Source organism: Staurois parvus, unplaced genomic scaffold (genome assembly GCF_062004578.1).
Source record: "Staurois parvus isolate SC_StPar_1 unplaced genomic scaffold, SC_StPar_1.0 ptg000376l, whole genome shotgun sequence".
In the NCBI taxonomy this organism is placed as follows: domain Eukaryota; kingdom Metazoa; phylum Chordata; class Amphibia; order Anura; family Ranidae; genus Staurois; species Staurois parvus.
The window spans coordinates 346598-359666 of record NW_028318172.1 but is presented as its reverse complement, the minus strand read 5'-3'; the positions used below and the strand labels follow the sequence as shown (position 1 = coordinate 359666).

The window sequence follows — 13069 nt, the reverse complement described above, 5'->3', positions numbered from 1 at the left end:
TTTCCTTTATAGGTTAGTTAGTATAGGGCTTAGAATGGGAGTGGGTTTAAGATTACAGTGCTTTAGACCAAACTTCTGCTTGAAATTTTTCAGCTTTCTAACTTGCTGAACTACTAAAATTTCTAATGAGATTTTTTCCCCCTAATGTCATTTAACCATTTGCCCTTTTGAGGATTTACCCTCCTTCCTGACCAGGCATTACTTTGACTGACAATTGCGTGGTCATGCAACGCTGCACCCGAATGAAATGTGTCCTTTTTTTCCCACAAATAGAGCTTTCTTTCAGTGGTATTTGTTCACCTGTGAGGTTTTTTTTTTTTTTTTCACTATAAAAAAAAAAAAAGACCAACAATTTTGAGAAAAAAACTATATTTTTGACTTTTTGCTATTAAACATGTCCAGTAAAAAAATTTTTAAAAATCACATTTTGTCATAAATTTAGGCCAAAATGTATTCTGCTACATGTCTTTGCTAAAAAAAAAATCCCAATACGTGTAAATTAATTGAAAGTTTTATATAGTTTACAAATGGCAGTATATATAAACTGTGATTTTTAATTTTTACTAGTAATGGCGGCGATCAGAAACTTATAGTGGTACTGCGGCGGGCATTCTGACACTGGGGGGAACTAACGTGGTGTCACTGACATCCCCAGTGACACTAATACAGTGATCAGTGCTAATAAAAAGCACTGACACTGTACTAATGGCACTGGGCAGGAAGGGGTTTATATGTGGGGCAATCAAAGGGTTAACTGTGTGCTGTTTATAACTGTGTGCTGTGTTTGTGCTTCATTGTAGCTGCGGCCATGAAGGGCAGTGGAAGTACGGCACGCACGCGCGCCCCCTATGCAGAAATGCAAAATCACGTGTATATATACGTGATTTTGCACACCCGTGCCGCCCTGTAGCAGTACTTCTGCTGTAGGGCAGATGGGAAGCAGTTAATTTTTTTTTTTCTGTACAAAATATGTAACAGTTACAACCCAGGGGTGTGCAAATTTAAAAAAAAAACACTACTTGTCCCTCATGACAATTTACTTGGAGTTTTTTGTTGAGTTGTTGATTCACACTTATGCGATCCTGGATGCTTTTTCAAACTCAAAGATTCGCAGGGCAGGGTAGATATTATGTGTTCCAATTGAGTTGGTTCACACAGATGCGATCCAAACGCATTGTGTTTTGAGTATCATTACAAAAAGGGTCCAGTGTGAGTTTGTAGCGTGGTGTTCCACACTTGCAATTTATAGAGTAAAGTGGCATGCTAAGATAAGTGTTCACATAGAATTGCTATTGACAGGAGTTTTTGCATTTAAGTCAATGGTAGGAGCTTTTGCATTGAAGTCAATGGTAGGAGCTTTTGCATTGAAGTCAGTGGTAGGAGCTTTTGCATTGAAGTCAGTGGGAGACGTTTTGGCACTGAGATCAGTGGGAGACGTTTTGGCACTGAAGTCAGTGGGAGACGTTTTGGCACTGAAGTCAGTGGGAGACGTTTTGGCACTGAAGTCAGTGGGAGACGTTTTGGCACTGAAGTCAGTGGGAGACGTTTTGGCACTGAAGTCAGTGGGAGACGTTTTGGCACTGAAGTCAGTGGGAGACGTTTTGGCACTGAAGTCAGTGGGAGACGTTTTGGCACTGAAGTCAGTGGGAGACGTTTTGGCACTGAAGTCAGTGGGAGGCGATTTTTGCACTGAAATCAATGGGAAGCAGTTTTGGAGAGAGAGGCAGCAAAATCTCACCTGTACTGAAATCGCACAGAAACCGGAATGACATTGCAATTTCAGTACACAGCTGTGTGAGCTAAAGAGCAGGGGTAAATGTAAAAAGAAAAGAAAACCACCTGCCTGGTGCCCAGGACTGCATGTCCCGGCCGTTGGGCGATATAAATCCCTGCAACCAAGGATTCAGATACAAGAAATAAGTTAAAGCTTTGTGTAACTTTACCCAGTCAAGATCTGATCTGTTGTCTTGCCAAGCTGGTGGAACAAGGAAAGGACACTGGTTTTTATCGTAATCTTTTAAAAAGGTTAATAGTTATATTACATCATAGTCAAGGACAGATTGTGTTCCACTGAAGTGTGACTCATAGTCAGGACTGTCTAAATTGAGTTCAATGGTCATCACTGCGCTACATCTTTTTGTTTTTAAATTTTTCCATCTTAGTTTCTTTTTTTATGACAAAGTACAATCTTCAATTTTCTTCATAAGTTCTGCGCATGTAGCTATTAGGTTGTTTTTTTGCACACGCATAACCTAAAAGTATGATTTAGCCTTTGGCCATCATAGGTCTGTTAGGTGAGAAGTGTGCTTCTATTTCTTGTTTCCTATGGCAATTCTTCAGCTTTCTTAATTTATTTTCAAACCTTCACTCTTAAAATGACAGTTTGGCACTAAGTGGTTGCTGTGAGCAATGCAGTCCTTAACACTTTTACTTATATATATATATTACTTTATATGTATTAATGCATAGGCAGAATGGGGTACTTGCAGAGCTTTCAGGAGAGCAGGTGCAGTAAAAAAAATTCCCTTTAATTGAACTGAATTGGGAAAGAAGACTATGAAAGATGTGCACATTTGTGGCCAGCATACATTTGTGGGAGCTCTAAGGCATTCTTTTTTTTTTTATTTTAATCATTTGAATAAACTACTTTACTTTACACCTGGAACTACTAAAATAATAGTTTATGTTTACGAGATTATGTAAACCGTTCCAGCTTTCATTTACATTACCAGGTATAATAAATAGTTAATAAATTGTATTTTTAGCAGCATATCCAGTTTGCTTCCTTTCCCTGTGGCTGTTATGAAAAGTTATTAATGGCTAGAGTGTTAATTACTATAATTTTCTATATCCTCCCTGAGCATTTTCATAATGAACATAGATTTCATATATATATTTATTTTATGAAAACTTGAAATGAAGAGGAATCTCTTAGTGTAATCTAATATGGTAAACCTCTTTTATTTCAAATGACACATTTCACAGAATAATACATATTTCATTTTAAATACTAAGCTTTTCATGGGCTAAAAATAATGTATTGTTAACTGCATAACCACAGTTATGCCATAGCTCTTTTCACAGAGTCTCTGTAAATAGTTGGCCTTGATAAAGTGATGTTTGAGAAATGATTCCACAGATAAGCTGAGGTGTATGAATTGGATGAAAAGTCAATTTTTTTATATTTTACCAAAATAGGTGGTCTTCCTCAACTTAATTACATTTAGGGTGAAGACTTGGTAGATCTGATGTTGAGGTTTGCATGAACTGGGATATGAACTCTTTGAAGGTTTAGTATATGTGTATACCAGGAAACCATCCAACCATAAGGAAATGATTTGCATGTCTGACCCACAATAAAGAAAAAGTCTGTTGATTAAACTTTAACTTGCAGGTGAGATATTACTGTAAATCTGCAGGTTTCAAGGATTTAGCAGATCCATACCTGTGCTATAATGTGGCTAAAGCTCCAACGTTAAACATATTCGATAAGTTTGTCTATTTATAGGTATATATTTCTGCTTTTATTAGCCATAATTACAGTATAGCTGTCATCAGCAGATCTTTTAGTTAACAGCTGATTTCCACTTATCTGGGAAATGTTCTGACTGATCATGCTTATTGTCTGTCTCTTCTAGTCTTATGTCAATAGATTGTAGAGCATTCTGTCAGCACTTATATGTTTTATGCTTTACACTGCTGTTCTACACTCTGATTCTTTTTTCATGTTTTCGCTGTGTTCCAAGCAGGAATATAATTATGCGGTCCTGTGTCATGATGAGGATGTAAGTCGTAGCACTTCCTCTGCTTACTGCATCACCCTTGCCTGCTGCCCCCTATTATGTACTGGGTAGAATGGCATGAAGTGTATCTGTGTATACAATATATTTCATGCTATCTATGACTCATAATTTGCTGTGACATGCATTTCTATTAGGATTCATATATAAACATGTCTGCCAGCCAATGCAATTTGTGTATAATTGAATGTTTATGCATGCGTGCTGTGGTGATAATATAATAACAGCCTGTGTAATTTCCTTTAAATTCAAATCTGAAAACATTTATGAAGTGTGTTTTCATTACAGGCAACCTTTCCTTTATATAAGCTTACTTGATTGTGGGTGACATCACCAAACGATTTTAATTTAATTCCCATTTGTTTATTTTACTTAGTTACAGTTGCACCTCAGTTCCTGCTCCCAAAGGAGCTTCCTATTTAATTTTCCTATTAATTTGATAACCGGTATGTTTGCTTTACTTCATAAAGAAGCCTTAATAATGCAATACATGTCAAGTATGGTATTCAAACATGAGCTTAAAGATGAACTCCAGGCACAAAAACTTTCATTGATATGTATTTATCAATAGCCAAAAAGGACATAAATCTTCTTTGTGTACACCAGATGCCTTTGCAAACCCAGATAATACTTTTTAAAAGTATCAGTGACATTATCCCTGTGTGTACAGAACCTGTGCAGATAGCAAAGCATCAAGATTGACTCTTGTATCTGGACAATATTCGCTTATCCCGGAGTTTCAGCTTTAAAGCACATTACAGTACACAATCTGAGTATGCAATCTCTGTGCCTTCTTCTTTATTAAATTTACCAAAAGTATATAATGCAACTTTAAAGTCAGTTTGTATCCAGTCAAGTAGGCCTTAGCACCATATAGTTGTTGGTAAAATATTAAGTTGTACAGAGTGCAACATGTATGGTCAGCTTTACAAACGAATCGGTCAAATCAGTGTGGTTAGTCTAATTTTTTCTTGAGAAAAAGGAATACAATACAAATGTCTGTAAGAAACATGCACATACAGGTTAAGAACTAGTTACCCAATCGGACTATGGTACCACATGGTGTCCCTTGTAAAGCTGTCCATACATGTTACGCATGTGTTGTACAATCTCCTTCCGATTTACCAAGATTCAGGCCACAATATACAGTTGGTAAATCTAAAGAAGATTGTACAGTCAGATTTTAATGTGTGTGGCCAGGTAAGAAAAATCTAAGTGGTGTTCGCCACTCTACAGATCAAGTTATACATGCATTGTGCATAACCTGACCGCTATGAACAGAACTTTAGGTTAATGCAGTGGAAAATAAATGTGGATGTTTCGCTGCCATGTTGATGGGCAGATGGCTGGGTTAGTTCATCCAGTTTATTTGTACCAGCATTGATTGGTGGGTTATTCGGATTTCCATGATGTTTAAAGACTGTTGGCATAATAGTTTGAAATGATACAGCTTACAGACGCTTGGAAGGATTCTAAGGTTATCAAATTGCTGGTGGCGGTATAGGGTGTTTTAAAAGTGTTATTCATCTGTGTGCTGAAAGCTAAAGAACTATGGCTAAATATATAAAAGTACAATTTGACACGCTTGTGTATTCATTCGAAAAATTGGGAAATGCATTTTTAATGTAACTAGTGTAAGCTTCTGAATCTCTTGACATTAACTTATTGTAATCCTCAACAGTACCGCTTAACTGTTGTAGAGAAACATCAGGTCACTGTCCTGACTGTGCTATCTGACAGGGCTATGTAAATCATAGAATTGGATGAATCCTTTGGCCGGAAAAAACTATTTCCATATTTTAGCTGTCTATTTAGCTGCTTAGAGTTTATTCCTTAGTCATCCCAGATACCACTAATTCTTCCCTAATTTTACTTCTCTGGAGTTGTCCTTAATACAGTATATTGAAACATTAAGCATTTATCTATACCCAGAGTAGTCATTTATCTCAAATTCTGAAAGCTGTGACGTTTGAATGTGGTCCAGATGATAACTAACGTGATACATCTGTTTTTCCCTGATAAAGAAAGATTAAATATATTTTCAGCTGGAAATTTTGGCTGAATTTTCAGTCTTTCTTTGATCAGAGGCTTGTTTTAGTAAATACAAAATTACTCTGTTTATATGCTGCAAATGTTGCAGATTTTAAGGCTTCATGTACACTTGAGCTCAAAAACATTGCTTTTGAGTTTTGAGCTTTTTTTTTTTTTCTTTTCCTCTGTCTGTCTCTGAACTCCCACCCATGTTAACCTATGTGCCCATGTACACTATAGGTGTTTACAGGTGTTTAGAGGCAGCAGAAAAAAAAAATCACTTGTGTTCAAGAGAGGAGCATTTAGGCAGAAAAAATGACTAATGCTGGTAAACGTGCATTTCATAAATAAATTAATATTGTGGCCAATGTAATGAAAAAATGTCCAAGCACTTGACTCAACTGAACGCATTTAATCTCTTCCTGTCTGCCCATTGCCTATAGACAGCAGACGGGAAGCTTTGCCGATGTGGGCTAACGCACCTGAATGTCAGCCCTCATCGGCGGCTGCTGCGTGGCTCACAGAGCGCGCACCTGGGAGCCCAGCGATCCGTGTTTCTCCCGGGCACAGCAGATCTCATTACTGCTGTCTCTGAGCGACCGCATGGAGTTTTACCATGTGACTGCTGTGACCAATCACAGGACTCACATTGTAACCACAGTGAAGGTAAAGATCGTTTCTTTCTGCTCTCTGTGAGAACAGAGAAAAGCGATGCAGCAGCTTCTGAATGTACAACAGCCTGTCAGGCTGCATGTACACTCACAAACTGCGGCGCCAGCCACCCCAGTGTCCCTGACCCCATACCAATGCCCTGATTACCGCCACATGCCATACCATCGTCCTGATCACTGCCATATCGCATTCTGATCACCGCCATATGCCATACCAGCATCCTGATCACTGCCATACCCCATATGAGCATCATGATCACCACCATACCCCATACCAGCATCGGGATCACCGCCATACCAGCATCCTAATCACCCCATATGCCATACCAGTATCCTGATCACCACCATGCCCCTTACCAACATCCTAATCACCCCATATCAGTGTCCTGATCACCATACTCTATACCAGCTTCCTGATCACCCCATACCCCTTACCAGCATCCTGACCACTGCCATACCAGCATCCTGACCACTGCCATACCCCATGCTAACGTCTTGATCACTGCCATACCCCATACCAGCATCCTGATCACTACCGTATGTCATACTAGCATCCATCATTTTAGGGTATCAACTGCTCAATTTTCAAATATATATCCCATAGTTTGTAGACTATAGCTTTCACACAGACTAAATGATATACACTGTTTTGGGTTATTTTTACCCCAAAAATGTAGCAGAATAAAATTTGGCCTAAATTTATGAAGGAATATTATTTATTTGCTAAATTTTCTAACAAAAACTAAACAAAAAATTTTCTTGTTTCAAAATTTTTGGTATTTTTTAAATTATGTAGCAAAAAATAAAAAACTCATAAATTTATTTTGGGTATAGTGTTGCATGACTGAGTAATTGTCACTCAAACTGCGATGGTGCTGAAGGCTGAAAACTGGCCTGGACTGGAAGGGGGTGAAAGTGTCTGGACTTGCAGTGGTTTAAAAATTGTGGCTTAGGAATGTTTTTGCAACTGCTTTTCTCCTACCAGGAGAAAAGTGTTTAGAAGAGCCCCAGTGCTCATGAAGCCTTAGAAGACAGCACTCAATTTCTTCTTGTTTATGTGAACATGCAGCAGAATGTGGCAACGAGAATCTTTACTAGCACTATTTAGTATAGTAATGTCTATTTACACAAAGATTTTCACTATACCAAGGTTTGCTGGTAAAGTGTCATATTTTCTTATGATTGCCACTTTATTAGGTACACCTTGCTAATAAAAATAAAATATCCCCCACACCATTACACTACCAGCCTGAACCATTAATACAAGGCAGGATGGATCAATGCTCTCATGTTGTTTATGCCAAATTCTGACCCTACAATCTGAATGTCGCAGCAACCAGTCTGCCCAGTATCCTCTGACCTCTGACATCAACAAGACATTTTCCTCCACACAACTGCCACTCACTGGATATTTTTAGTTTTTTGGACCATTCTCTGTAAATCCTAGAGATGGTTGTGTGTGAAAACCCCAGTAGATCATCAGTTTTTTAAATACTCAGACCAGCCTGTCTGGCACCAACAACCATGCCACGTTCAAAGTCACTTAAATCCCCTTTCTTCCCCATTCTGAAGCTCGGTTTGAACTTCAGCAAGTCCTCTTCACCACGTCTACATGCCTAAATGCATTGAATTGCAGCCATGTGATTGGCTGATTAGCAATTTGTGTTACCAAGCAATTGAACAGTTGTGCCTAATATAGTGGCTGGTGAGTGTATGTAAGTGTAAATTCCAAATTTAGAAGAATGATAGCCTTAATATTGATACACTGAAATACATTAGCTTGGGAACAAAGTAGTTAATTTTCTAACCCAGTTTCTTATTAAAACAATCTTGAGTCTTCCTTCAAGCTGTATTTGTGCCATGTCCCTGCATCCCATATGGGATTCAGTACTTGTCAGTGGGTCTAATGCCTGCGGGCAGGACATTCCGTGCACAAAGAGGATATGAGTGTCAGGCACATGATCCTCTATCTTAGAATACAGGAGACAACCAATAAGCCCTGAGTTCTGGTTTTATGCTGCTTTTTCTTTTTTGTTTGTGAAAATATTTTAGGAGTGCGTGGTATATTTTCTGTGCATATTGTATATCCTTCTGTAAAACATATAGGCCTTACATTTTGAAAAGAAAATGGAAGGATGCTAAAACCTATAGCAATCAATCAGCATTGAGTTTGTTTTATTATTACTGTAAAGATTGATAGAATTAATGTGAATAACATTGTTATTTCTGTAATCCAGGTTTAAAAATGAAACAAGGATTTTGATTGGCTGCTATGTGTACCACGACTTTGTTCTTCCATAGGCCTCTTTCGGACATCACTCACAAAGTCTCCTCATGTTAGTCTGGCACCCTGTGGTCTATTGCTGATAAAGGTTGCATATAAACATTAACTATAATATACACAAAATGAGTTAAGAACCCTAGGGCAGGGCTTGAAAAAGCCGCTCGCCAAATGCGAGGAGAAATTCTCTAGCAGCGAGTGGCGAGCACAGATGATGGAACGGCTGCACTCCAAGCCTCATTTGAAGCCGAGTTCCGGTTCCTGGCTTCTTCAGCACCGCCGCTGAGGGGACAGGTGTAGGAGAGGTCCGCTTCCCTCCGCTGAGAGGAGACACCCTCTCCACCGCTGCGGGGGACTCAAGGAGTAAGTACGGTTTACATGTCATATCACTATAATGGAGTACAGGGGAGCTGGGATATACATTGCTGTATACAGTTTTATATTTTGGATTCTTTATTTTAAAGAAAAATGTAATTTCATAAGCTTTAAGGGGGCGTGGTTGGGGGCAGGGCTGGCGGCGGGCCTGGGTTGAGTTGGAGGCGGACCTGGGCAAAGTTGGGTGGGGCAACTGGTGGAGAGTAAGGTTTGTGCCTGGCTAGTAGGTCTAGACTCAAAATTTTAAGCCCTGCCCTAGGGTATAGTTAGGTTTCTGCAGACCTTTAAAGCTTGTACAGTGGTAGCAAGATTAAAATGTGTTCCATCTCATGTTCGAAAAAGTGATTAGTGCAGGTTGTTATCATGGTTGGCCTAATGAGGAAATCTGGAGGATAGCATAGTGCATGAGAGCCTCTTCTCTATGGGGCTCTCCCTCCTCATTGTCTGAGGCAGTAGCAGGAGGCCATTGGCTCCCGCTGCTGTCAATCACAGCCAGTAAGTTAATGAGGAGAGTGTGGGGTGGGCCCGAGCCGCAGCTCTGTGTCTTCTGGTGGATGCATAGAGTAGCGGCTCCGAAGCAAGCACGCATCAGTGCCACCAGAGCAAGCAGCTTGCGCTTGCTCTGGGAGTACTGTTTGAGGGGGAAGAGCCAGGAGTGCCCGTGCAAAACCGCTGCACAGAGCAGGAAAGTATGACGTGTTTGTTATTTTTTAAAAAGAAAAAGATAGGCTTTAAAATCACTTTAAGAAATATAAAGGTCTAGGACAGTGGTCGGCAAGCCGCGGCTCGCGAGCCACATGCGGCTCTTTACAAGCTTAAATGCGGCTCTTCTGTGTGCCGGGCGCCCGCTCCCCTCCCTCCTCTCCCTCCTCTCGGACGGGCGTGTGCAGGGCGGCCGCCCCCTCACCTCCCCTCCCCTCCCTCCTCTCGGACGGCCGCCCGCTCCCCTCCCTCCTCTCGGGCGGCCGCCCCAAAAGTCAGGACTCTGCAGCTGTCAGGATGTAGGCGGGGCAGCCAGGATGTAGGCGGGGCAGCGTGACGAACTCCTCTCCTCTCACAGTCCGCCCTGAAGACCAGAACGGCGCGGGAAGCACGGCGAGAGGAACGCGCGGAGCAAAGGTAAGTGAATTGACACAGGGGGGACTTACTATATGGGGGATGAATTACTATATGGGGAACTTACTATATGGGGGGACTTACTATATGGGGGGGGACTTACTATATGGGGGATGAATTACTATATGGGGGACTTACTATATGGGGGACTTACTATATGGGGGACTTACTATATGGGGGATGAATTACTATATGGGAGATGAATTACTATATGGGAGATGAATTACTATAGGGGGGATGAATTACTATGGGGGATGAATTACTATATGGGGGATGAATTACTATGGGGGATGAATTACTATGGGGGATGAATTAATATGGGGGATGAATTACTATATGGGGGATGAATTACTATATGGGGGATGAATTACTATGGGGGATGAATTACTATGGGGGATGAATTACTATATGGGGGATGAATTAATATGGGGGATGAATTACTATATGGGGGATGAATTACTATATGGGGGATGAATTGCTATGGGGGATGAATTGCTATATGGGGGATGAATTACTATGGGGGATGAATTACTCTATGGGGGATGAATTACTCTATGGGAGGTGAATTACTATGGGGGATGAATTACTATATGGGAGATGTATTTTCAGTTTTAAAAATGTGGCTCTCAAAATAAATTTCAATCGTGGTTTTGGCGAGATTTGGCTCAGTTGAAAAAAAAGGTTGCCCACCACTGGTCTAGGAGAAAATGTAGTTTTCTAGCAAAACTAAACTACGCATGAACACCAAATACCGAAAATGCTATTTACTTCATTTTTAATATTCAAAGCAATCTCGCTTATCCATCCATGTCTCCATGCTTTACTTTGCTGAGGAATCACTTTGAAAAACATACCTCCCAGCATTTCTGCCAGTATCCATCATGAGTAATGGCAAATGATCCATGTGCCTCTAGGCCAGGCCTGGATACAGGAGGGTGTGCTATGCTGAGAAAACCGCTCTTATCATGAAGAATTCTGGGATGTATGAAATAATTGGGCCTAGTCCTAGAAACCAGGAAGTAACCAAAGAAATGTAAAAAACAATTTAAACAAGTAAATATAACTTCCTATCTATTTACTGCTTTCCTATCTATTTGCTGATGCTCGCAAGACACACAGTGGGTCCAAACAAAACATCCATTGTGGTGAGTGCAAATCCATGTGGGGTCACCTGGAGCACTGGAAGTGGTCTCCTGTTTATCTGTTACTAATGGCACCAGCACCTGTTCATCTATCTTATGGTTTTCAAGAAACTATTATTTGAACGGGACTTACTGATAAATTGGATATTAGTTGGATTTTCTAGTGTTTATCTTTCTTTTGCACTTTTACATTTGACAAACTGTTTAGTAACCATGATTTACATTTTTGGCAACGCGGTCTATATACATATTTAGAGGATTCACAAATGTGGAAGTTAGACACATTTTGAAGACTGCAGCAGCCATAATCACATTCATCTGTGTTTCCTTATTTTTGGTTTCTTTTGGTTTTGCCTGTCGTGCAGAGTTTTCCTTGTTGTTTGTATGCACCTGCACCGCAGAATATCACAATGCGCATGCTATGCAGGGTCATTCATGTTTATCAGCCAGTTACCAAGCACTAGGTTTCAGGTATCACACCAAACCGAGACTGCTATGGAATATGATCATTGCTTGCTCAGAGATTATTTTGGATATTGGGACTTTTATTTAAAGCGATTCTAAAGCCTTAGAGTTTTTTTTACCTTTAATGTATTCTCTGCATTAAGGCAAAAAAACCCTTCTAATTCATGTAAGGCACGTTTTGCTGGCCTGTACTTGTTCATTGTTTATATAACTGTGTATTCTACTCGGTTAACTCATAAAAATGCAGTAAATGCAAAATCTGCATTTTCTGTAGTCTGTATCCTATACCTACTTCTTTGTTACAAAAACCTGTTTTATGTGATGCAATTAAAGTTGAGAGACACTGAGCGAAAATTACAAGTTGAGCAACTTGAGTTATGAGGATGAACATAAGTGTCGTTTATATACTGCCTGGCATTTAAAGTCTCATAATTGGAGAAATGACATTTAGCTCCTGTTAATGCAGGTGATGAACAAGTTTCTTTATATGGGCCTGTGGGTGACATTGCTGATAATGTTGGAAAAATGGTTTTAAAAAAAAACATTGGGAATAGCAATATTTCTTTTACTAAGGCTCCAGGCACACTGGACATTTTTAATAACGCTGGTAGAATTAGCTGTGTAAAGTCGCATTAAAAATGCAGAGTTTATCAGCCTTTGTCCATTAGCTGCGTTTAGCCATGTTTGTTTGCAGTTTTTACACCCAAAAAATTTTTGCTAAAAAAAATGCCTGAAAATGCTGCAGTATACAGCATTTTACCACATTCTTCAGCGTTAGAGTGTTTTTACAGCTGAAAAACTCTAGAAACCCTCTAGTTTGGGGGGGTTCCAGCCAAAAAGGCCCCTGCTCCGCTGATTAAAGTCTATGTGTGCATGGACACCTAGGATAACATGCTGGGGAGTTTACTGGCTGTAGAAAAAAAACGCCAAAAGACAAAAACCACTGTAAAAATGGCCAGTGTGCATGAGGACTAAAGGTTTAATTTTTTTTTAGGCATAGGTATAGGCTGTTAGCTATCATAGCTCACCCTGAACAAGCATGCTTCCAGTGAAGTCCTAAAGCACTCCATGAATGCAGAATGACAATTACAGTGACAGTTGTTTTAGGCCATATTGCAAATTATTCTGTATGGTGGCAGGAAGGTTAGAAATATGTCACTGATATTCTTTACTAAGATAAAAAAATAA

At 39.8% G+C, this 13069-nt stretch overlaps 1 protein-coding gene across 3 annotated transcripts in view; it reads left to right on the top strand.

Annotated features, from left to right (window-relative positions):
* The window catches only part of ARMC9 (armadillo repeat containing 9), a 207083-nt gene that overhangs the window by 91820 nt on the left and 102194 nt on the right, over positions 1–13069 (top strand). Inside the window, exon 10 of one of the 3 annotated variants that reach the window (XM_089685434.1) lies at positions 3747–3785. The exons of 1 other annotated variant lie outside the window; for it this stretch is intronic. In XM_089685434.1, coding sequence (XP_089541560.1) covers positions 3747–3785 — 39 coding nt within the window. The remainder of the gene's footprint in view (positions 1–3746; positions 3786–13069) is intronic. One more of the 3 variants, XM_089685435.1, reaches the window with a different exon arrangement.